Raw genomic sequence first — 27,181 nt, 5'->3', positions numbered from 1 at the left:
CATCATGAATCAGTACAACGATTTCTTGCTGGTTTCATTTCCATAAATTTTCTTTCTAGTATACAGTATTACATTGTAAATGGCCCCTATCAAGAACTCGTACAACCCAAATTAAAAGGACATCTGTATTAGTTTGATATTATGATTTTATTTCCTACAGATACAATTGTTCCGCTTTAGCTTCTGCAATCGTAATTAACAGAAGCAGTGACTGAGGGGTTTTCGGTTGGAAACAAGTTGTGGAAGGAACTGCTGTATTATTTCGTTTCTGGATATAATAGTGCATGTTTTTCACATTTTAAGAGATAAAATAAATTTTTCATACATTTGGGTTGGGTTTTGACAGCAAATATAATTAAGCAAAAATAATAATTTTTAATGTTAATTCCATTATAATATCTTACTTCTCTTTTTATAAGACGAAATATCAATATTTTTTAGGCTTCTTGTTCTTCACTAACTTTCCGAAATTCTTTTCTCTACGTTTAACGTTGCTAAGATACTCTGTAGTATAATCAGTATTGACGTCATTACTTGAAAGTCATTGTTAAATTCTACTAAGTAGATGTCCAATCACAGCCGTAGAAAATATGCAAGTGACAATACACATATGTTATTTTTTTAATGAGTGTTTTCCCACAAGACATTAAAAGAAAAAATTGGATAAATATTAACAAAGAAATGGGAGTTCGAATTTACCTGTTACATAACATGCTCGCTCTTTTATCCTTACTAGTGTGTATTCTTTCATTCAAAAAGGACGTTATAAAGTCGGTAAATCCCATTTTAGCCGCTCAAGAGTACGAGTCAAGTACTTTAAGTCCCAAGATATACCAGGTCGCTACGTATTAAAGAAAATTAGTGGCGAAGGTATACGATTTTATGTAGAAATTATATAATTGGAGAAGTTAGAGGCAATGAAAAGAATTGTAGATTATGTGAAATGGAAGCAGTAGTCAGAGGGTAAATAATTTATTAATATGAAAGGGATATATCATATGACAGTGACTTTCAGGATGATAGAAAGAGTGCTATTAGTATTAGAGAAAAAATAATGAATTTACTTGTTATGAACCTATTATGTTGACAAACAAATTTCAGAATTTGGATTCTGCATATGAACTGTTGGAGAAAATGAAAACAAAAGGATCAGAGAAGGATATGGAAGTTGTAGGTGATTTATCGACAAGATATATGGTTAGAATAATCTGTTGGTAAATGAGGACAAAATAATTAGATTATGCTATGTGGGAGAACAGGTGGAGAGTATAACCAAGAATTAACTGTGTAAATGAAGTTATAAGTAGGTCACTAGGGTTAAATGTTAGGTTTAGGTTTTATTAAGTAAACTGTAAGGATGAGCAGACTGACTGGACTTGTATCGATCAAGTTCATCGGAAGAAGGGAGCTTTTGGAATGGGTGGTTTACATTTAAATACTGTAGCAGCTGGCTTGTTTTCTAAGACTATTAACTCAGCTATAAGGGAGGTTTAAAACTAAAACTAAACAGTGGTGAGGGCCAGAAGAAACTTAACACAAAAAGAATAAAAATTTAGCACTAAAGTTAGTACAGAAGTAGTAGAAAAGGATAGACTTGATTGTTACTGTTGTAATGCTAGGAGTATAAGAGAAAAAGTATATGATTTTGAAGCACTGGTATTGGAAATAAATTTGGAAAAATTAGTTTTTCAAAGGAGATGTTTGTAAATGATGTCCATAAATTTACAGAAAAAAAATTCATTAGGAATTTTGAGTAATTCTTTTAAATTTTAATTCTAAGTTGAAAATTGGTAGACACTTTCAAAAGTTTAAGTTTACTAGGGATTGATTAGACATAACTGTTCTCATCTTTGTTCACAACTAATTATTTTGTGAACATCATTTCATTTTTATGAAACTTTTTTGCTACTGTGTTGTCTTAATGGATTACACTGACTATGTTACGAGTTTTCATTCTTCTTCATGGTTTTCCTTTGTCTGTAAAGAAACAATGTGTTGATGATGCTTTCACTGAAGCTGCATTTTTCCAGAATCTAAAGAGAGAAACATCTTTTCCTTCACAGGGCCTGGAGATCAGAGTCAGTTAAAGACAGTGTGGCAATATCCATCCTTTCCTGCAAGAGTGATGTTATTTTGGAAATAGTTCTGTCTAAAATGAAGATCTATATATATGTTCACATCCAAACCTTTTTAATTACTTCAAAAGAATATTGAGACTGTAAGTCTTCTGATATGGTATGCTTAAGCAGCTTAAACAATTCTTAATCTTTATTTATATTCACTTCTGAATATCCTGAAGTAAATGCGACAGAAAGGACATAAAGCAGGTATGGTTAAGTGTTATCAACTGAGAATTAGTACACTCTCTTATTAGGTATATAATAATGTATATAAATGTGATGTAACATTTTATAAAGTGATACATAATACAGTTATGAATATTGTAAAATATATTTTAAATTTTAATCTCCAATAGCTGTTTACCTATAAGTCATAAAATAAAAGATTTTGTTCCAAAATATGATAGTTGCACATAGATTGCACAGGGTATATCCCAATAGGCAATGGGTATATCTAGTGTAAAGTGTAACATTAATTTGCACTTTGATGGATTTTCATTCTGCCTCATTGATTTTCAAGTAAAGACCATGAGGACCCTTTTACTGTGGCCTGTATAACACATTCCCAATGCTGTGTTTTTTAGTGGAGTTTTCAACCATGTACAGTGTGACATTCCTAGCCACACTATATATGTAGCACTTCTGTGAGCCAGTTCAGATTCTGGACTGTGCTTATTTCCACTCTTTCTAGCAACTCTTTATAAACAGAGAGTGTATCTTGATACCAACAAGGTGTGGTCTTCCACAAGTATGTCTGTATACAATGTCTCATACTATTGGTTCATTTTGAGTGCTTCCTCAAGGAGATTTATTTATATAAGTAAATTTTGCTTTTGTAATCCCTTCACTGTTTCAACATTGGATTCACACTTCCTTTAGTGCATCATTTCTTGCTCTTATAATGATGGTTGAAGACAGAGGGAGTGAGCTGTGCTATTAATGAGTCACACTTTATATAGTGGAGGATTTTCATGTACTTATTAGTATGCAGCAATGTCATGTATAAATATGTGCTTAGGTGAAAGTCTTGAAGCTAGTGAGAAGTGAAAACATTTGTATAAAGACATACCTGATTTATGTCCCCTTCTGAATGTAAACAAAGAACAAGGATAGTTTAAGCTGCTTAAGCATTCCTTATCAGAACACTTACAGTCAAAATATTCCTTTGAATGAGAAAATTATGTGTCACATATTTGTCACCAATATAATTTCAGTTTGTGTAAGCAAATTAGAAAATGCTTACGTTAAAATGAAATTCCAGTACCTCAAATTTGAAGGCATTTGATGCTCTTTAGTTTAGTATTGTGGAAATATTTTGGGTTTTTTGGCTGTGTAGAAAATAGTTGAGCAAACCTTCACAAAAATAAAAATTTGTTTTAGCTGATGAAAATACATGTCAGTGACATAGGAGTGGAGTGGAATCAATGTGTCTTTGCACATATGCCGACATTATGAGAAGGTCAACTTGCAGAAAGTGTAGAGAAAACCTGTAAAAGGAATTGTTAGTTTCATCTTTAGTGTTGTAAATTTAACAATTTCAAAGTCTTTTTTTTTTTTTGGATGGAGTGGTTGAAATGTGTTAAATTCAAGTAAATGACTTATTATTTATCACAAATGTTCTTTTGTTAAAATGGTTGTGTATGTTGTTTGAAAAATATTTGTTTAACCTCATTTAATTAGAGGTGTAGTACAGATTTTGTGTGTTGCAATGTATTTATCTTACTGTGGCTTATGTATCGTGATATGATAAATATAAAACTATAAAAGATCTATCATCTGACATCAAATGCAAGTTTATAGCAGTTTTTGTCAAAATATCATAGATTGCCTGTTGTTACTCAATAAATCTGATGACCATTGATGCAAACAACCCCCAAGTAAAACATATTTAGTCAAAATTAGTACAAATTTAAATATGCAAGATGATATATACAAATACACTTATGATAGTTATCTAATTATGGTGTTGCATTAATTTCTTTCTTGAAAGTCAAAAGGCCTCATTTACTTAATGTGATATTAATACATTATACCTGTCTATAACAGAGTTCAAATCAGTTTATTTATAACACTCATAGGTATATATATAACAAGCTTACACTTTGTTGTTTTTCTTTGCATATTCATTAATATTAAATACTGTGTAGACTTAACAAATTTCAAGGGCTTGTTAGATTATTTTCACTTAGTTCTTTAACTAAGTATGTTTAAATTGATTGCAAGTTACACATGATTACTACTTGTAACATCTTATTTGTTATTCCAGCTCTCAAATGGTGCAACAGTATGTCTGTGGATTTACAATATCAGAAACTGGGTTTCAATACCCATAGTGGACAGAGCATAGATAACCCATTGTGAAACTTTGTGCTTAACTTCAGACAAACAATTCTTATTATCTTTTAATAATTTTCTTCATCAATCTTAACTGTGTGCTTCATCATCTTAATTTTTGTTAGTGTAGGACTTAAATGTGTCCTTTTTTCTTTAGGTTAATTTAGAGGATTTGTGAATTAATATTGATTCTTAATGTGTTTTCTAGGTAATTTTCATTGGTTTGCACATTTTTTTATTATTTTTTGGACTATGCCAATTTAGATGGTTTGTCTGATATTTATCAGTACTTTTTTAACTATATATGTTTAAATAGCTTGTATGTCACATATCTTTACTAGTAACATGTAATTCACTAATCTATAAGAATGATATTTTCATTGTTTTTATCTCCATGCTTTATTCTCATAATTTTCTTCAGTGTTGGATGTAATTATGTGTCCTTTGTCATCTAGATTACTTCAGATGAATTGTAAGTTAGATGTGGATAATTAATGTGTTTTCTAGGTAATCTTAATCATTTTGCAGAGCTATTATTATTACATATTTTGTGGGCTAGATACACTTAGATGGTTGTCTATTTGATACTTATAAGTACTTTGCTAATTAGGTAGATTTAGATAATTTCTAGATTACATACCAGTAATATGTACTTGATTGTTCTATTTGAATAAATGCTGTTTGTTTTTTTTGTAATTCTTCACTATGTGCCTTATCATACTAATTTTGTAAACTTAGAACTTAAATGTTTGTTTTGTTCCATCACTGACATGTTTTATTCTTTCCTGGTTACAGAGCTGAGCTTTGCTTTGGTTTCTTTTCTTATGTTCATGACACTAGTAATGTCATTTTATCCTTGTAATCTACAGCTTGGAGTTCTTCTTTCCATATCACCATTCTCAAGTTTTTGGCAGTTCATCAAGCTTTATCCTACTTTCTTCCTCTCTCTATCATGGAGTGGGTGGTAATGTTACATTCTGACATCTTCACTGTAGTAACTCGTATCACAGAGCCAGGAAGTAACAGTTCAAGGTCTCTGTGTTTTCAGATCCTAAATCTCTTCTGGGCCCACAATTACCACTTTGTGGTCTTCACTTGCCTTTTCTTCTAAATATGGTAGTGGATTTTTATCTCCTCCCAACAAGATTCTACATGTGGAATAGTCTCTTAATCTACAGGCCTGTAGGTGGATATGTTTTCAGTTGGAGATATCTCATTTATGCCTTTCTCCACTGGATCACCAAATTTCCTTTTCTTTCTTCTTCTGTTTATTATCCACTAACTTTGGGGGGTAGTCGTGTTCAGTCAAGTATGGAGAATTCTTCACAATTATGCTTAATATCTTATTTGATATTCTTTCAAGAGTTCTATTTTTATTCCAAACCATACTATGTCTTGTTTTACTAGTGGTTCTGTCTTGGCCAATATAACCATCATTCTCACTGCTCCAGCCTTTACTTGTGTAACCTTTGTCTACCCTTAAATCTGTATTCTGTTGATTTCAGTTGTATATTGTTCGTCCAGATGTCACCACACTCTGCCTTCACGCATGGCTTTTGTCAGGTGCATTGTTTCAGCCCAGGGATTGACTCCATGTGTTACATCTTTTTTTTTTCATGTACCCTTAGTCCTTCTTTCATGTCCATTTACCACATAGGTGAGAGTATACCTTAAGACTTTGATCTATTTGTTGTGATTTTTTTCCTTTCTACCCTTCTGTTCATTCTCTTTCCTTCTTCTTCACCTGTTTGTTTGACAAAGGGTTCTCCACGTTGGTCATTTTTAGATATCTGATAGACTTGTCAAACACATTCTTTTCTGCAGGTTTTGTCTTTCCCTTTCATTTCTCTCCATTTTTATTATTTCAAGTCATGCATCCTCTATGTTCCTATAATATGCATGATTGGGATCTTAGTGTGATTCTTTACATCTTTACCATTCTTACTTTGAACTTTCATTTTCATGTTCCATCATCCTCTTCCCCCCTCAAGATTTTATTTTCTTCTCCTCATTGCTTATGGAAACCACAAATTAGATATTTCTGTTTTCATTGTTACCCGCTTCTTCTACCATTTCTCTTATGACATACTGCTTAACTGGTCTTTCATCCCTAAGATTTGTGCTGCTCATGGATGCTGTTTGACTATCACTTTCATCTTTCACTGGTGCTGATGCTGATCAACTTTTGTATAGTTCTCTCCTTATGATTTTATGTGGTATTACCTGACTACTTTTGAGGTTCAATTTCCCAACTTTTATACCCTGGAAACTTTTCATTTTTCATAATAACTCATTAGGCTGGTGTATTCTAACTCCTCCATGGAAGGCCCCCACCTCCACAATGTGTTTTCTCACCTTATTCATCATTTTGTCATATCTTTTTGCCTGGTCAGATATGCACTATTGACGTCATGATTACATTATAACACTCACTGTAGGAATGGGATATTTCAACAAGACCACTTGTAGCATACCCTGTGGTATGTATATGTATATATCATTTGGAGACCATCACTCATGGACTTCCTGAGTATAGCAGAAGGGGATTATCACCCATGCTTGCTGACCTTTTGATTGCATTAATTGGGAGTGATATGCTTTTAAAAGTAGGAATTAAAGATACCCATTGTACTTTCTCTAGTGTGATGGTCCTCTGGACTCCCCACCACATTTAATTCCCCCTTTTTTCTTTCAGTGTAACATAGGAGTTCTTACCCATTTCTTAGTTTCTGAAAAGATTGATCATGAGTGAGACTAGAACTTTACCAGTTAGAAGAGGGCAAGGCTGATCTGCCTCCTTCCATTTCCTCTGGATGCTTTTTATCAGGTGGACTCCTGTCAAAATAAAGTAACAAATCGGTTGGAGCAGGCCCAGCCTATACAGAATCCTCCTCTTAAAACTAGGTGCAGGATGACACTCTCCTATTCTTATAGTTGTTTATGGTAGAGACTCCTATTCTCATTAATTCTGGTTGCAGGAGGTTCTTTTCCAGCTCCTACAATTGAGTTTGGGGGACTTCACCTGCTTCTCAGTGACAGATACAGGACATAAGTGCACTGTTTCTTATGGTTGAGTAAGTGTTACAAATCTTCCTAATAATTCCAGATGCTGGATATCTCTTTCCTGTATTTATGACTGGGTAATGAACGATTTCTATTCGTGACACTGGTTACAGATATTGCTTTGTTCATGAGGTTGGTTTGAGGCAACCCTGTAATGCTAGTTTTGGTGTATTATACTTCTTGTTCCTAATGTGGTTTTGGGAGTTTGTCCAGTTTCAGCCAGAAGCTAACTTCCACTTCTTAATTCCTGTATACATATGATTAGGTTTGTTACGTATATATATAGATAACACAGTCCACGTGGCTTAGCCACGTTTATGTTTATGTCATAATTTATCTTTTTTTCATCATCAACCTTCTAATGCCAAGGACAAGTCATGAAATCTCATTTGTCTGGTTGAGATTGCATGTGTATGTAGCTAATTCTGTTTATATTTTACTGTGGATTACACCTATGTCAGATTCATTTCCTACATCATGAGCAAAGAGCATACCTGTTCCAGAAGTCAGTATGGTACCTCATAAGTGTGTTTCATTTTCATCTCAAAGCACATACATTCATTCAGGGGAGTCACTTTCCACTTGGTTCCCACATTGTATGCTAAAACTTTGCAGTGTTGAATTCAAGTTTTGTATGAAAGGAGGTAAGACCATATTGGAAGTTAACATATTTTGTGCACTGAAAATGCATTTCTGATAGCTGCTTACTTCCTCTACCCTTGGCTGGTGTTCTTCTTTTATAACCTGCCATGAAAGTGAGGATTGAATAACAATAGCAGAGGGAGGTAGCTGTGCAAATGTAGGTGATGCAAAAAATTAGTGGAGAGTATTCACATGATATGTACATGTTGAGGTATCATGTGAAATTGGTGAAGTATATTAACTGGCAGGCTGATCATGAAAATGTTTTACAATTCTTAGAGGGCAGAAAAAGGTTGAGATAGCTTTATGTAAGACGAAGTAAGTACCTATTTATAATACATTTTCAGTGTATGAAAAATGTCAACTTCTGAACTTTAAAAAAATAATTTTTTTGCATTTTGAATTTATAATTCTGTGTCTAAGGTTTACCAAACTCACTTTTATTATTGATTCAAAAAACTATTTTTCTTTCTTTGATATAGTAAAATTTTTGCAATAAGTCATATACATGCTTTTTTTTGCTTTTTTTGCAAAGTTTTCCTGTAAAGATAAATTATCTTCATTTACATTATTAGACGTATATGAATACTTTTAATTTGATATTTTATTAAGTTTATTAGATATTAAATTTTTCCATCGAAACCTTCTAGTTCTTTTTCCACTGAAATTTCAAGAACCTTGTTATGTGATATGCAGGTCTTTGATTTGCACTACCTAACACTGTTTGAACTTATTTTTAAGAACTTCATTCATTGAAGTGTTCAGTTAGAGATGTTAGTAAAGAAAAGAAGGAGGTCCTAATTTTAAAATAGTTTTTGCTATCCTAAAATATGTGTTAAATCTGTAAATTTTGTTCAAGTACAGTTTTATGATAACATTTTTTATGTATTTTTTAGTTTATTATTTTTTTATTTCCCAATAATGCATCTTCATTAGACTGAAAAAATCACTGTTTAATATGTTAGAGTGAGAGCAGCTTTGAAGTATGGAGAAAACAGGTTTATGAGTATAAATCCTGGATCAACAAATTTATGTACACTGCAGACAAAATTGTTGATCTCGGAATGTTCCAGTTGGATTTTCGGGAACTTTATGAGTCTTTAGCTAGCCAAACAGAGATCCTTTTGGAAAAGTTATTGAATAACATCTCAAATGAGCACCAGGAAGAAAGTAAAGGTAACACCATAAAAATTTAAGCACAGACTTTTTTAATGTTATAAATTCTAATCTAATCAGTTTATCAACAAAAAGCATAAAATGAGAGGGTATTAGATACATACTGTTAATTTAAAAAGTGTGTAGCCTTTTTTATTGCACAGTAAATATTAATTTACACTAATAAGTACCTTCACAGTTATGTCATCTAATATATTATCTTATCTACTTGATAATAGTCATTTTATAAATTTATTAAAATATTTTTAAGTTGATAACCTATCCTGACATAAAAAAAGATAACAAATAAAAAATGATGCATAAGTTGTTAAGTTGCATTTTTGTAAAATCTATTAAACAGAAGGAAGTATATATAGAAGGAAGTAGGAATCTATTGTTTATTGGGTTATTATTCTCTACAAATATTCAGAAGAGCTAAAAGGTAACACTGATAATTTGTGAAAGACAATTTTAAAACATATCTGACCCTTACAAAAATTATGTATGTTGTAGTCGAAAGCCAACTAGTTTAGAACTACATCAGTTATTACAGATCATAATTAAAATGAAATGCCTTAATGAAAGTCAACCAGTATAAAAAAATTGTAAAATATACTTACTATTGTAAATCAATGAACTAGAAAATGAAATCCTAAAATAATTAGATTGTATTGAGTCATTTGTAGTACTCTTGCTATTTATGATTTTTGTTGATATAGAACTGCAACTTCTTTTAACTAATAAAGTATTTCATGGTAATAACTATAACCTTTTTCGTTTGTTTATTTATATCACTTCTATTCTTCACCTTCAGGTTTTCACCCTAATAAACAAAATATTAGACTTACGATGACTGGAAATTCTGTACAATTGAGAAAAGCCTTACTATTATTGTTGGATTAACATGTTCATCACCAATGAAGTACTAATGAGTCATTTCTATTAATCAGGCACTAATGATGTGTTAACACATCAATCAGCAAAGATGCTATAACTGTGTGTAAGCAAACAGATAAACAGTCCTTTAGTATTGTACAATGATCATGCATGTGTGTTTCCCTCTTTCAAATAGTAGAAAATATTTTTTTACTAAAATTTCAGTTCACATGACCTGAGATTTCTGCAGTGCCTTGTTTTGATTACTATTATGGCAACAAGATAGCAAAGTTGTTTAGAGTTTTACTCTGAATGAAACTGCAAGTAATTTACAAAATTCCAATGCACAGTCATTTGAAGAGGATGAAGTAGGTAGTAATTATGAACCTTGTGAGCCTGATGATTGAAGATGACTGGAGTGTAAATACTAGGTTTTTTTTTTCAAACTGCTTCATCCATGACAGATACAATAACCCAGACACTGACAGTGCACTGGAATACTGGTATAAACTGACAGGTGGCTGATTGTTCAAGCTAAATGTATCAGTCCAACTAATATTTATTTTATTGCATAGCCTCAACTGGTTACAGGTTTGCTACAAGAGGCTGTTCCAGTTGGAATATTCAAACTGCTTATTGTGGAGGATTTTTTGAATAGGATGGTTGCTGAAAGGAATAAGTTTACTGAACAGCTATTGGAATTGAACTTCCTGTTTTTAATGCCTCTTTGACACAAGTAAGCAATAGAAGTCACTGTACATTATTGGCTTAGTGTATGAGATATAATTACTGTAGCAGTAAGTGTATGAAACCACGTTACACTGTATACACTGTATTCACTAAAGGTTAAGATACCTGTGTTTGCACAAATGATTGACACACAAGAACACCAAGAAGTAATGATTTATTGTTAAAGAAAATACACTTTGATTATACAGATGTGAAAAAACTAAACACTTAAGAGAAATTGTTTGATTGCTCTATATATTTAACATGCAGTTTTTGAGTTTTATTCATAAATGCCTACTTTTATTTAATTTTAACTAACATGGCATTACATGTATAAGTTTTTATCTTGTAGGATTTGTGATGAGTACAAACACATTGTAGATAAAGCTTTAACCATTCCAAAAAGCACTCGGGAGTTGATGAACTCTAAGGTAAAAAATGAAAATAATATTGACATTTATTACGTATGTTACATATTATAATTTATCTATTAGTCTACAACTAATTACGTCACATACATTACATATTACGATTTCAAATAACTAGACATTTTAATTTTAATTTAGAAGATAATTAAATGTCACAATGTATTAAATTTACAATATTTGCCAACAGGATTAATACACACAAGTTTCTTAACACAAACCAATTTTGATATACAAAAAAACAATACAATTTTTATAACAGTTATTAAAAATAATTATGAGAAATAATTATTTATATACTAAAATTTTACAAACTCACAAACAATATTCAGTCTTCTTTCTTGTCTGGAACTGAATATTTCATTAATAGTCCAGGCCCACAACGAATAAATTAGTTTTATGTTGATACACATGCATTTCATTTGACAGGAATGCTAGCTAACTCTATTTGTGGTTAAAATAAGCTGCAAAAAATTAATTTTCTTTTGTAACATAGTTGATGGTCATTCTCAATTTTTTTTAAGTACAGATATAATCATATACATGTGTATGTGTGTGTATTGTTTTCTTAAAGGAAAATACACATAAAGATAGATATATACATGAAAAAAATCCAAAAAGGACTATGTTTGAAATGATAGTGTAATAGAAACGTGTTATACTAAGGAGTAATGTTTACTGTGTTTTTAGAAAAACTTAAAGGTAATGTTTCATAAATATAAAAAAAGGTTTGATAAAATATTTTTATCAAATTAATTATATTGTAATGATTTTTTTTTTGTTAAATATTACTTTTATTTTATGATAAACACTATATATACCTTTATAGTTCATATACTATATATTTCAAATTGTGAAGTATTTTCACTTTTTTTATTTTTCATTTTTACAGAGAGTGGGAACACAAGTTGTTGATGTTAGGAGAGATAATTGATGAGTGGTTAAAAGTTCAAGCTACATGGCTATATTTAGAGCCAATCTTTAGTTCCCCTGATATTATGGCTCAAATGCCAGAGGAGGGAAGGTATGCACTACAACTATTTTAATATTTCTTCATGTTTTTAGAATTTGTATAAGTAGTATTTTATTGCTTGTGTGAAGACAATTTATATATTATTCTTTTATCTCTGACTTTTTTATTCTCTTTATATACATATTTATGTATATAGCTTAGTATTTTAAACATCAAATATAATTATTAGTGCTTTGTGTAATTCAATTATCTTCTTATACTTATTAGTTGAAATAGAAAAATGTAGTTGTGATAAAAATAAAATGCAGTTATTAAAAACGTTCCATACAGGAAAGAAATACAAATAGAAAACATATTTTTATTTGTTTAAATTTATTGTTACGGGTAGCACCACCTTTTAAATAATTTTGTGGTACGTTTAAACTTTAAATGTGTTCCAACATCTTAGATGTAATTATTCAAACAATTATATAAAAAAAAACATCATCTTAATACTCTTATCATACAATATAGATGATTCACAACTGTAGACAAGAACTGGAGAGACACCATGAAAGCTGCTGTTTTAGACAGACATGTTCTGGCAGTTCTCCAGGTTGAAAAAAATTTAGATAACTAAAGAAATCCAGTGAGTTGTTGGAACTGATTCAAAAGGTAAAATTGCAGTCCTTTTTGTTGAAACTGTTTAATCTCATTCAGAAGATAACTTTAGTATACTCAATGGCAGTTTTCACCTCTGGGACGTTCCCCATCATAAATTTAAAAAAGTATCTATAAAAATATTCAAGAAAACAAAATGGTCATAAATTTTCACTACCTAACTTAAATAAAGATATATACACATATAAATCAAATAAACAAAATAGTTAATTGTTTTTTTTATTTGTTTATATTTTATAACGTTAATATGTCCTGCTAAGCACTCAGCTGTTGTCACCTTCACTTCACCACTGATATATAATTTTTATAGAAGTCTGGCCAACTGTTAGGAATACCCCTCCTTACATCCACTTCATTGCTAACTTTTACTCCAACTTTCACACTTCACATCTGTAAGCAAATTGCTAACATAAATGCACATGCCACTCATGTGCTAGATGCAATTTGTGGACCACTCCACTTTTTCTTGTGTAAAAGCTTAGTTTTAAATTATATTTTGCTTTCCACAACATTTCAGTTAATGACACAATTGTTTTGCTATTATCAATGTGTTTCAAGTAAAGTTTTGTGTATATTTTACTTTTAAAATCAACAAAGTGAATTGCATATTTCCAAATAAGCTCAGTAAATTCACATTATTATTGCACTTGTGTTTAATTAAACCATCATTTTCTGAATTGTATTATATTAACACTGATAAATATTTTAGATAGTTCACCCTTTTCACAATAATACATTCATTAATATAAAAATGTCTTACTTCTGAGACCATACCAACCTCTTCACACAGAAAGCAATCTTTCTTGTGCATCTGCCTGAGAGATTTGCATTCCACAATTCTTTAGACAACTTCAACCAACACTCACTAGATTTCTCATGATTTTCACCATTACATAATGATGTTATTATGTAATAAAAGCCCTCCACTAATATGAGCATGACATAACCTTCCTCTGCACTGAGATTTTCCACTGAGATTCTTCATTAATCTTCCTTAGCACTGTGTGTATTTGATGTATTTTGTTGTATTCATAACTTACAGAGGTTTGCAATCTAATAAAGGAACTTTGTTTTCTTTAGTTTATCAAACTATGAACTTTCAAGTTCATGCAACTTTGGCATCTGCTGAGATGAGGGATAACCTTGCAATAGTCAATTTCCTAATTTGGCTACTGAAGACATGTTAAACATAAATGGCATGATAGCCATTGTGCATAGGGTAGTAGGTTTTATTATGCAGCCAAGAATTATTTCCCCTCATTCTGAGAAGGAATATGATGAGAAAGACAACTTTTACTGTTTGTCTCCCCCTTCTGGTTATGCTTTGAGAACCTCTCTTGTCGTTGAGGAGAATTTTCAGACATCCTCATGCTATTTGGACTGTATCACTCTATCTCTCATTCCATTTTAATATATTTCCCATTCTCTACGTCACAACTCCCAACTTAAATAATTTTGTATTCTTTTCCCATCTTCTGATAATGATGTTAATATTGCTTCCTTTATAGATCTACCCCATGCCAGTGATCTTATTTCTTGTCCTTCTTGCTTTCTAATTCCTTTATCATGGCCTACAGTTAACTGAACTTCCTCCTTCTAGAGTCATAGACCTTGAAATCTCTTTTGCCTGTTTGGGAGCAAGCCCACTGAGGTCGATTTCACTCTCCAGTGCTTAGTTCTCTTGTCTTTGCTTAATACTACTTTCTGTGTTTTATTACCTTTCCTCTCTTCACTTCATGTAAGAGACAATTCATCAAGCCCTACTTGAATTTTCAGGCAATTCCTGTTCCCTTCTCCTTTCTGCCATAGTCTGTACTACTACTATTTCCCTGTTTACTTGGATCATTATACTCCTCCCACTTCCTATATTTTTTACCCCTTTTCCTATCTTATCCTTTTGCTCAATACTCTTCAGCCCAGTGTCAGACTTTCTGGATTCATCAATGACAATGGAGCAGATTCAGTTGTCATGGGGGCTGGTCTTTGTGATATGCACATCTTTGTTAACAACTATCTGCAGTTAGATGGGTCATACTTGTTAGTTTTCATGGACTGTCCCTTCAATTCTTCTCTCAGTTAATGGCTGGTTAACTTCACTTCTCTCTCAAATTACATCTATCTTCAATATCTGGAAGTCACTGTGCCAGATCTATTGCACAAACAAGTCATAGAGAGGGTCTTACTTTCACCTGTTTGTGGTCCCCAATAAAACTGGGGACTGGAGGCTGGTAATCTACCTTTCCACTTTCATCTGCTAGGTGGTCATCCCTCATTTTTGCATGGAAAATTTCTTTACTCTTTGTTGGTTCTTTTTCCTTGGACTTTGGATGAGCAAGAATGGCATCTCAGATATGTTTCTTCATATTCCCAATGCTGAGTCTTAAAGATATTTCAAATTTGTTTCTTGAAATCATTCTTTCCAGTTCAGCAATCCTTTTTTCTTTTTTAGCATTGCATTGACCTCCTATGTCTTTAACAGAACAGTCAAGGTTTTTGTGTACCATCTGAAAGAACTTGTTCTATGATTTTCATTATTGCATGAATGATTGGCTTCTTCTGTCCCATTAACAGGAGAAGTCTTACCTTCATACTTTCCTTCTGTAGGAAACTGTCTTTGAAGGATGGCTTGCCAAGACTTCTAAATTCTTTCTTATCCCATCAAATACCTTGTTTTTCTGGGAGTATTTTTTCAACTTCTTTCTCAGCTGGGCTGAAGCTTACCCTGTCTATCTGCAAATGATGGAACATTCTCTCACTGGGATGTGAGTCTGTCCTACTCGTGTTGCCTGAGAGACTCTTTTGTCTTTAGTAACTATAGCTTTCCTGAAACTGTTTATTCTACTGGGCCATGCTCATATCAACCAGTGTAATGAATCACAGGAACCTTTGGACCTACTGTTTCTCTTCTCACAGACATTTTTGAGTGGCTGTCTACCACTTCGATACCACTATAAATGTGCACCTACTTCCACCCAAATTTTTCTTATGCCTTTTTCACCAATATATTCTTACTAGGAAGAGAGGCATCTCTGAATGACAACCTTATGTTGAACACTCTGATCAAGGATGTATCTTGACTTCAGCTTAATGTACTCAAACTTTTGGCAGTACTTTGGGCAAGTTCCCATTTTCTACCCCTCCTGTTGGATCATTTAGTTATGGTTCACTCTTTAAACTTCACAGTCATATCTTATATCAAGTGTCAGAAAAGTATCAGATCCAGGACTCTTTGTTTTCAAACCATATACCTTCTTTTTCTTGTGTCACTTCTCAATACATTTGCCTTATTGTCTGTCATGTACTATATGTTGTAAACCTCAATGCAGACCATATATCTTGACCAGACTTTGTTCTGCCCCATGGAATAGTTTATTGACTTTGGGTTTTCAGATGAGTGAGCTCTCTCCTGGGGAATCTATGCATCTGTGCTTTTACCACACCTCCATGATTTTTATTATGGGCCCTTGTGGCACCTCTTTGACTGACTCATCACTGGTTTTCTTTTTTGCCTTCTGTCTTGCTATCTCCCTTCCTCTCACACCTTCTTTCTTGCTGCAACATGTTGCTATTTGATTTCATACTTGGGATTTATCCAATCCATTACCTGTCAAACCAGACATTCTTATTTGGTGATCTTTTTCCTGTCTTATTCTTGTTGCTCATCTACCCTGTCTATCTACCAGTGTAATAGTGTTTTTCATTCTGACCTATTCATCACCATCTTCATCCTGACTGTCTCATTGTTGGCTATCTCTCTTTTTTTACAATATTTTTCAACAAAGGGTTGGCTCTCTCTACCATTGTTGGTTATTAGCCTGCCTTGTCTACCACCCATTATCTTTCCTGATTTTGCAAGGTATTGTCTTCCCCAGTTCTATCCATATTTTTTCTCTCCTTCCATAGATATCCCTGCCCTGTTCCCTTGCCCAGTTTGGACCTTAATAATCTTGCATACTCTTACCCAGTTTCTCTGAGCCAATGGTCACCTACTCCTTATATTAAATTTCCCTATAGTTCTATTTCCTCTTACTCCTTCCCTTAGGTCACCATCTCTATGACTTCTATGCTTTGAACTCTTTCCATACCTTTTTCTATCCTCCATATCTTTTACTTTATCGTGTCTGGTCTCTTTCCTTTCTAAGACTTCAGCATTTGGGAAGGTGATTCCTTCCATGCTCAATCTGACTTGTGTCTTCTGTCACATTCTGTTTATGCTGTATCTTGCTACCTAGCCTACATCTCATAATTTCCTGGCTCCCTTCTTCACTTCTTTCTTCCCTGGGATTTTCTTCTTTGAGGGACTTATCACTATCTAAACTTACAGGCTTAGTTTGTCAACTGCTGTTGTTGGTCTACTTTTCATTGGATGTCAATATCTGCAGGCTGTTTCATATTTCTTCTCATCAAATCTCCCACCTCACCCATTCTTTTGCCTCTTGTTTTTGATGGCTACTTGATGACATTTTACAGACTGGCATGTGGACTACATCTCCCACTTTCATTACACACTATCTTCATCACCTGGCTGTCTCATCTCCTGTGAGTTACTGCCTATTCCAGTCTGCTATCTTCCAATCTACTTTCCATCCTTAGTCAGATGAATACATTTTCTCTATTTTACAGGATTCTGTAAAGTGGCTCGCGGTGCCACTCAGAGTACTTTTATTTCTCAAAATTTTGCACAAGTAGTATCCCACAAGTATATCCATGTGAAGCTCCTGCTATTGGGTGTCACACTCCATGAGTTTCTTTGGGTGCTCTCTGAATGGAGCTGAAATAGGTAAATCTTGCACCAGTCCCTTCACTATATTAATGTGGGATTTTAGTTTTGTGTGATTAAATGTATATCATCTTGAAAGTTAACGTTTTCCTACCTTAAAATACCCACTTCTGCACAAATTTCCACTCTTCCTCCACACTTCCAGTACAACTTTGTATTTTTTGCATTCACAAGTTATGATGTCTTCATGTTGGTGGAGGGCTTTTGCTACATAATAACATTATTTATGCAGTGCTAATCACAAAGTGACTAAGTCTATTGCTCCTATCAGAATTTATTTAGTATACAATAATGTAAGGATGAAGGAAGCTATTCTTTTCATGAATCTAAAACCCCTCCTCAAATTAATCAAAAATCTAAAAGAACTTCTCAACTATAGGGCTTTGTCCGAATATTTTCTTGGACAAAAATCTAAAAATAATACTATTTTATTTTGTATTGAGAAGACTGAGGTTATTAGTGTTATTTTTGGTTAATCTTATTTTATTGTAAGGTGAAAAACAATATTATTGCATTATCACTTTGCTTTATATTCTAATATAATAATGTACTGTGATTAAAAAAAACTAATGTTTTTTTTACCAAAAATTTGATACTACATTTCTAGAAAGATTGGTACAATAAGTAATTTTGTTTGTTATTAAAGTGCAAAATTTGTAAATTTGACTTTCTATATGTCCAATGTGAAGCAGGAAATGGTTTCAACCAATGATAATTTGATTTTTTAACCATAGTGGTTAAAAAAGTCCAGATGAAAATGTATTTGTTATTGCAATAATGGCAACAATTTGACTTTGTAATAATTAATATAATTAATTTTTTCATCATTCAAATCATAAACTGATATTTATATTCTATTATAATCTTCTCTGAATTATATTCAAAGTTGTATAATTGCTGTAGTTGTGTTATCAGCTTAAAACACATTATATGTATTATCATAAAAGGATGAGCTACAATAGATTTGTCACATTTGTTGCAACTGATGTCCAAGGAACTCATTAAAATATATTGGAATTGATTGAACATAATATTTTACAACATACATTTTGCATCAATTAGTGCTTTATTTTGTATTTTCATATTTTTATCTCATAGGGCTTAAATGACTACCTGGAAAAGAAACGCTTGTATTTTCCAAGGTTTTTCTTTTTATCTAATGATAAAAACTTTTAGAAATCTTGTCAGAAACAAAAGATCCAAAGAGGTGAGTTTGCAAGGAAATTGTTCTATTCCCAGTTTATAAATAGTATAAACCATATTTTAATTTATATTTTGATGGTTTATGTTATAGATTAGCTACATTTTTCACTGTGTTAGCAATATTCACATTTTAAAAAATTACTTATTTTGTTTGCAACCCTTTGATTTTGTGGTGACTTGTTTTAGAATACATTGACAAATACGTTTAGATTTGATGCATATATATTAAAATAAATGTGTAATATCTACTTAAAATAGACTGACTGGTTACTTTATTAAAATCTCCTTTGTTTATTTGTAGAACTCACTATTTATTTACTTATGCAAAACACATTATCAGTAAATGTACTTACTAAAGTGGATGTATAATCCTTGTAAATGCAGAGGTATTGGCTATATCGTGGTTAAACTGCAAGGTAATGGGTAAGAGCAATGATTTCTTTTACTTTTAAAGGAGCATAATTGTAGGTACTTGTCTCGCTGAAGCATCATTATTAACTACTTTTTTAACCAAATGTTCAACTACATTTGTTTTCAGAATCTGTGAAAAGTGGCAGTTTGAAGGGGATATACGCATGTCACTAGAAGCAATTATATTCACTAACAGCAAGCATTTTTTTTGGGGATAAGACAGTTGGACAACTTTTAAAGCTTAATTGTCGTCATATATATAACAATTTATTCCATCAACATTAATCAAAATTTAAAATATTCAGCTACACTGTGCAAAGAAAACAATAAAAACTGTCAAATGGCAGCTAAAAAAGCAGTCTGAAAATTATTTATCTCAGATTGCAAACAGTAAACATAGCTTCAGTGCTTAGCTTAAAGCTATTTGTATCTGTTATTGTGTATATTTTAGGCAGTAAATCAATGAAAGAATTTGATGTGATATGATAAACCACATTCCTAATTTTTTGATGATACAACATACTGGTGGAGAAAGACATTAATTAGTTAGCCCTGCTTTTGTTGTTTCCAAAAATATAAGATTTTCCTTAGTTGTTTGCTTGTTGTTATGTTTTTTTAGTGCAGTGTTTCAACAGACTTAGGAAGGTTGTATTTATAACTGTGTTCTAAATACAGTGAGGTACCAACTATAAATTTTATTTGTATAAAGTAATTCATTCATATTTTTACCACATTTTTTTTTAGTTTAAAGCACAAGCTTTCAGCTTAATTACCTAAGCCTTTTACATGCTCAAAACATTTAGTAAACAGCAGGATCTAACAAAACAATTCAAATCACAAGTTACGAAGCAAAAATGAAAAAAAAAACAACAGTAAACCTAAATAATTTTAAAATGAAACTTGTATAAAAGATATATTCATAATTAAAAGCAATAAAATTTAAAATCTCACATGATAAATAATTACTAAAAAAAGGACTTGCCCTAAAAGACTCTACACATTTCACTGTTTGTATGACATTATCTTCAGGAGTAACAGTAGAGGTAATGTTGGGAATGGTTATAAAGAATAATTATGACCTGCAATAACAACAACTGTTTATCAGATAGCATCCTGTATCTGTTAAAAATAGTATCATTGAAACCTCACCATGTAGAGTGCATAGAATATGCAGCAAACTACTATGTAGAAACTGAACCTCTACAATTTGAATTGACTTTTAGTAATAATAAATATCTCGAAAAATTGATAAAAAAAAGACTGTCAAAAACTTTTTAATGAGGAAAGTACCATTAAACAGAAAAATAAACTATGGATGGTGATATCCTACTTTTAAGAACTTGGAGAAAAATGAAAAGAATAATGAATACCTTTAACATTCAAATTATGTTCAGGTGCCCGATTAACTTGTGCAATATTTTAATCAAGGTTAAGTCTAAATATCAGACTTCCATGTAAAAACACTTTGTTTGCAACATATCATGTGAGCATAAAAAGAATACATTAGAAAGACTAAATGTTTTGTTAATATTGGGATGAAACATCATCAAAGAGACTTTGCACATGCTTCTGTAGGTACTTCAGGCATTGCATTATACACTTGAGAGGAAAACCACAATGTTGATCTCAAGAATATAAAAATCATTGCCAAGGACTGTAATACCAGAATGAAAATCAATAGGGAAGCCATTAGAATTGCACCTCATGACTGTGGTCCTGCTATAGACATTAACCATAATCTTGGAATCCCCCTTCATACTTACTGATTACTTATTGTTAAAGAAATCAAACCATGCATTTCTCTGTTGCTTTTATAAAAAAGTACCCTAAATTTTTATTAATTTCTTTTTGTTGATTTTACTTTTTGATGCTGGTTTTTATCTTTCTAGCATTATGTTAACAAATTACAATAATAATATGACTTGCTCCGTTTCTTGACTTTGTAACATTATTTTATTTTACCTTATTAGCCATTAGGCTTATTATTTTACAGAAACTTAGGGCACATTTTATTTTAGTTGTTGCTAGGCAACTTCTAATTTGGGTTGTTCTGTAAGATTCTTTTGTTTACTAAACATCTTGCACTTGTAGAAGGCTTAGGTAATTGAGCCCAAAGATGGTACATCAAGAAAGAAAAAAACTCGTGATGATAGTGCAAATAAATTGATTAATACAAATATGAGTACTCATTTAAAAGCCTGAGAAGTTATGTAATACTTATTGTTCATCAATTATTGTCTTACTTCCTGTTTCTCCATGTTCTTAAGGTTTTTCAAGGAACAACAATTTCTGTTAGAAGGTTTTCCTCCAGGGATAATGATAACATTATTCCACGAGAATTACAATTTGTTTCTTTAATTACCTTTAGTAAATAACACTTATGAAAGTAAAGACTTCATTTTACATTATGTCACCTAAGTGAATTTGGTTGACATAATTGTTTTGAATTTTGAGTTATCATGTAATATAAAAGAAGAAAGAAGAAATTCAAACTTTTTATTGTAATATTTACAGACACTTCCAGAACTTATGACTTGATCATTACATATGTTTGTTATTAAAGGTAACGCTATTGCTATTGTAAAGTTCTATGACCTATTGTAAAGATATTTGAAATTCCATATTTATGAACAATTCTAGCCATTCCTACATAGGCCATACTGCAGCCTGCCTGATAAATGTAAACATTTTTCTACACAAGTGCAAAGATGTAACAAACAGCAAACTCTATGTATAATCTTTTAAGGCCCAGTCTCAGATTATAAAAAGAACAAACTTTACAGATTATTTGGACATAACTCATATGGAGAGCAGTGAGGGTGAGAAGAGTTGACAGAAACAATATCTACCTCTCGTGCTTGAGGACAGGTAGAGAAATGGCTTTTACAGTTAGAAGGGATTATGAAAGATGGCATTCACAAAGTAAGTTCCTTTAGGTTCTGTACTTACATACAATAACATGTACATGTGTTAGAACAAGAAAATATTTTCTTATTCTTACTATTTTATAGGACTAATTCTTTTATGCCATAACAAAATATGAATTTCAATGCTATGGCAATGCTTCACTGGTCTCTGTTGAAAATTGAATGAGCCTTGTTGAGAATACTTATCATTCTTTGGGAATTTCAATATACTTGTACCAAGGGCATGTAATAATGTTTCTGCTTGAATGAACATACTGATCAAATTTGGGATATGCTAAAATAAGTCAACTGAATAGCACTCCACAACTAAACCTTGATAAAAACAGTGTTTAATACTATATATTAATTTTTGTTGTCATGCCATGGCCCAACAAGTATAAATAATTGTCAGTAGAGTAGAGATTTTAATAAAAGCTTCACATAATGCTGGTTGGATTACCCTGACAATTGGCTGCAGGCTTCAAATGTTCCCAAACACTGTCAAGTACACCCCAGATCATGAAACTGAGATAAATAAATTTGAAAATAGAAAAGGAAGAGGCAGAATACCTTAACACAATGACACTTGTGTGTTTTGTTTATGCAGCATTTGCAACAGAAAAAAGACTGCTATTGACCTCATGCATGAGATAAAGACCATGTGCTAAATGATAGAAAAGTGTACATTCAATTGTATAGCTGTTAAAAAAAATTAACTTTGATCTCCAAGTATTTTCAAGAGACTGAGATTTGCTAAAAAGTACAAAAACTGAATTATTGATGATCGGAAAATGGTGTTATGGACAGGTAAGTACAAGTTTGAAATATTTAGTTCAAAGCATTGATTGTATAACTGAAGGAAGAAAAGTGAAAGTTACTTACCTCAATTCATAACACCTACCATCAAGTATGGGAGGAGACCGTGTGATGGTTTTGGAATGCTTTTCTACTAATGCAACAAGAAACCTTTGCAAAATGGATGAAATAATGGACCAGCTCATGGACCATCAGTGATTAGCATATTAAAAGATTCTCAAATGATGCAATGGTCCCCACAGAGCCTTAATCTTGACCAATTTGATAAATCAGAAACTTGATGAATCAGAAACTTGATGAATCAAATGCTACTACCAAAGAAACTTTATGGGAATGTATTAGAGACATTTGGAGTAAAATCCTAAAGGATACTTTTGTTAAATATACTGCAAAAATATCTCAAAGACTGTCTGCAGTTATTAAAGCAAAAGGGGGACATACACAATATTAAGTGTGTGTTGAACTCAAACACTACCACAGGCTTTCTATTGCACTCAATATGAAAATTAATAAAATTCTGAAATTTCACATTTACCTTCTATTTGAAAGTAACCTGAAATTGAATTTATGACTTCGTGCTAATATCTTTGCACAGTTCTGGAAGAATTTGCAAACTCATGCAATTATCAGTGTTACCTATGCAAAGAAACAGAATTTTAAGTCATGATTATCTTGGAAATATGTATGTGAGTAAGAATATTATAGAAGTTGTATTGTTTATGCATTATGTATGTAAATATTATCAATTTGAAAAATGCATAAGATATGGGTTTGTTTGTTTTTACCAGTAAGGAAAAATGTATTTAATAACATGTTTTGATTACTTTTGTAGTTAACAATTGCTCTTATATAATGCTATTTATACAAATTATTATGCAAATAGGAAATTATTTCTTTCTATATATATATATAATGATGCATCTTTTATCATTTATAATTAAAAATAACATAAAATTATTCTCTTTTTTATATTATAATTTTATTTGAAAAGAATATGTTTTCAGCACAATACAATCAGTGTATAAACTGACATTTTTTATACCATTTTGAAGCACAAGAAATTTATAAGCCTTGCTATTTGTGTATGTGTGTGTTTTGTAAGATTGAGAAAGAAGAATATGTAAGTAATTAAGGATTACTGTATCCTGTGTGTCAAAATATATGTGATGTATTTTGTACTTGAAGAGAGTAAGAAAAGTGTACTTGTCATGTTGTATCTCATTATTCTGTTTATAACGGGTACCTAACTCGAAGTTTTTGTAGGAGTAGAAATATTATATCAATATTTTTTGGCAAAATATGTATTAGGAATCATTGTTTTGTATTATATTTGTATGTGAGAAGAATGTACTAGTCATGTATTACATTAAGATGTATTATCTTTATGAATAAGTCATGTTTTTATGTTGTTTTTTTGTTTTTATAGGATATAGGTACCATGTGTGGAAAGTAAATAGATCATGTATTTTGCTAGATAGGTAAAAATATGAAGAGATTGTGTTTGTATTTATTTTATTATGTGTGTGAGAGAATATTATTTAAATCACAGGTCAAAAGTTTTTCACTTTTATAAGTAGGAAAATTGTATGTAAGTCATAGTGGATTTCAGGCATTTGTAAGTAACAAGAATGTGTAAATCAGGGCTCATTTTACTAATTTTGCAATGTTTACTGAATATTTTTGTTTCATGTATTAAAATTTTGACTATATTTAACAAAATCTGATAGGATAACATAGGAACTGGAATTTACATATTCTTAATGAGCATGCCTTGTACATTCATTAAAAATAAATTATTGCTCTCCATGGTTTGATAGGTGATATCTAGATCTATTAGATCATATTGTGAATCTCCTCGTGAGTCGTGGGTAATGAAATGGCCAGGACAAGCTATTCTCTGTATTTCTCAGACATACCGGACAGCAGACATTCATCAAGCTATAAAGAATGGACTAGAAGTATGTTGTTGATTTTACATTAAAAGTTTCACAAAAGTGATGCTTGTAAATGTAACATCTGTTGAAATATTTTGTTATTCTTCAAAACATGTAGTTTGCAGTTTGAATACTTTTAATAAGGTTTTGAGATAAATCATTTTAACAGTGGAACAACAAAATCAAATATTTTAGCATTGCATTACAGTAATTTACTTTTTTTTTTACATTGACTACAATTTCAGGCTTTGGATAAATACTTGGAACAAAACAATAGGCAGATAGAGAAAGTTGTGACATTAGTGAAAGGAAATTTTCCCCAACAGACAAGGATAACCCTTGGGTGTCTGGTTGTACTGGATGTGCATGCTCGAGATGTGTTGGCTACTTTAATAGAAAACAAAGTGTCATCTGAAAATGATTTTATATGGTTAAGTCAACTTAGATATTATTGGCAGGTTAGAGCACTTCACATCAATAACTAATAATGCTAGAAAAATATAAATGAACAAATTATAGCTTAAGATGAAGAGGTGTTGCCCAGTTTCATGATATCAATTAATATTTCTTGTTTGTTTGTTTAGTTATTTTGTAAAAAGCTACACCATGGGTGTCAAAACCTGATTTTTACCAGCATAAGTCCAGAGACATACCATTATATCACTGGGGGGCTAACATTTCTTATGTAAATGTATGCTGAAATTTGATATTAATGCTAACCATAGAACAGTTGAGATACTTAATTTTATTATTGCTAATAGGTAAAAAATCACTTGAAATATTCACCTTGACAGGAAAAGAATGCTTCAGGTATGTGATCTTAGTACTGTCAACAGGTAAAGAACACTTCAGATACTCAGTTGTAGGCTGGTGTTACATAGAACATTTGTTATAATAAAAACAATGTATTCAGATTAACAACTAAAATAAAAGGAAATACTGGAGCCAGTTATAAAAAGTTCATGAGCCATACATGATAAGGCATACTTCTGATACAATCTTACTTCTTCTTACATAATAGCTTTCCTCTATTTGTGCTGCTTTATATATGCAAATATTTTCACTCACCACTAGTATTGAGGGTCCAAATTCACTTGTTTCCATAGGGTATTACTGTGTTGTAGCATGCAAATGAGCACGTGACAACTCTCCACCAATAGGAGTGTGACACACCCTACTAGTGCAGCTGACTTTCTCTTTACTGAAATTTACATGATTCAGCACTCACTTATACACATGTATAAATTTTTTGCTTCTTCCTGTGATTCATACTTCACTTTTATCATAACATTTTCTGTTAACTTTACTTAGTTTGTGGAGGGCTTTTGATAATTTTTCCTTTCCTTATTATGAGTTTGCAAGTTCATGTGATTGTTACTTCACCTAGTGTAGATTCAAAGGATTTTATTCCTATTAAATGTTATGTTGGAATTAAAACTAAAGGTTCTTTCTCTAAAGTGCTGCTGTTATAAATATTTTATTTAGTGTCAGCAATTGTCCAGAGAGGATGTTTTAGCATGAATAACTGGATTATCTCTGACTTTTTTACTTAAAAAATTATTCTCATCTACTCACTTCTGAGATATTAATTTTGAGGAAATATTTTTTTTGTCTAGTGTATGATATGTCATTTTCAAATTGTTGCCACGGAAGTTTCCATTTCAGCTGTATTGTGAGATAGGAGTATACTAATTAAACAACTTTAGAAGCCTCTTCAATGTGGTATTGTTATACAGTTAGCTTTGTTGATAGAATTTCAGTTAGAAAAATAACAATTTTGTATAAACCATTACTGATGTTCCTGTGATGCCCGTCTTTCATTATGCATATCTTCATCTGACAACTATTGGTATGTATTTGACTCAAAAGGTTGTACAGTATTGAAATCAAATCAATCCTGTGCTGAGACAGCTCTTGGAAACCAGCAATGAACTCCAGTTTTACTAGCACAAGCAAATAAAAGTAGTGATACATTCCACCTGAAAAGGATGCCAGTTTGGCACAGTTTAACCTTTTAGCTAATAATTTGTACCCATTGTGCAGCTTGATATGCTTGATAGACTGAAACAATCAAAATAATGTGTCTTTCTCAAGGACTTGACAACCATGACATGAAAGCACAATGTCACTGAGCCTACAGCTCCTTTGTATTGA

The 27,181-nt window shown here is 31.7% G+C and overlaps 1 protein-coding gene and 1 long non-coding RNA gene across 5 annotated transcripts; one reads left to right on the top strand and one right to left on the bottom strand.

Annotated features, from left to right (window-relative positions):
• The first annotated feature begins 972 nt into the window (after nucleotides 1-972).
• LOC143255434 (dynein axonemal heavy chain 12-like) lies at nucleotides 973-27,181 on the top strand. 4 transcript variants are annotated; one of them, XM_076511092.1, is made up of 8 exons: nucleotides 10,143-10,926; nucleotides 11,272-11,350; nucleotides 12,237-12,368; nucleotides 12,831-12,971; nucleotides 18,856-18,964; nucleotides 22,155-22,293; nucleotides 24,911-25,051; nucleotides 25,273-27,181. In XM_076511092.1, the coding sequence occupies exons 6-8, from the start codon at nucleotides 22,273-22,275 to the stop codon at nucleotides 25,510-25,512; spliced, it is 402 nt and encodes a 133-aa protein (XP_076367207.1). In that variant the 5' UTR covers nucleotides 10,143-10,926; nucleotides 11,272-11,350; nucleotides 12,237-12,368; nucleotides 12,831-12,971; nucleotides 18,856-18,964; nucleotides 22,155-22,272; the 3' UTR covers nucleotides 25,513-27,181. The 4 variants fall into 4 exon arrangements, 3 of the variants coding, with proteins under 3 accessions (XP_076367208.1, XP_076367207.1, XP_076367209.1); XM_076511093.1 differs by lacking the exon at nucleotides 11,272-11,350 and having other exon boundaries at nucleotides 4,845-10,926; XM_076511094.1 differs by lacking the exon at nucleotides 18,856-18,964.
• On the bottom strand, nucleotides 12,947-25,920 carry LOC143255435 (uncharacterized). Its single transcript, XR_013030652.1, has 3 exons — nucleotides 25,814-25,920; nucleotides 20,354-20,450; nucleotides 12,947-13,088 (listed from the first exon to the last, which is right to left on the bottom strand). It is a non-coding gene; the product is annotated as an uncharacterized LOC143255435 (long non-coding RNA).

The sequence above is a fragment of the Tachypleus tridentatus genome, chromosome 7, assembly GCF_004210375.1.
Source record: "Tachypleus tridentatus isolate NWPU-2018 chromosome 7, ASM421037v1, whole genome shotgun sequence".
NCBI lineage: Eukaryota > Metazoa > Arthropoda > Merostomata > Xiphosura > Limulidae > Tachypleus > Tachypleus tridentatus.
Note: the sequence above shows the minus strand (reverse complement) of the source record. Positions and strands in the feature narration are given on the sequence as shown.

Coding starts and splice junctions, on each gene's coding strand:
- LOC143255434 (XM_076511093.1), top strand. CDS start 22,273: ATGAAAGATGGCATTCACAAA. Junction 22,294..24,910: donor TGAAAGATGGCATTCACAAA/GTAAGTTCCTTT, acceptor ATGGTTTGATAG/GTGATATCTAGATCTATTAG. Junction 25,052..25,272: donor CTATAAAGAATGGACTAGAA/GTATGTTGTTGA, acceptor CTACAATTTCAG/GCTTTGGATAAATACTTGGA.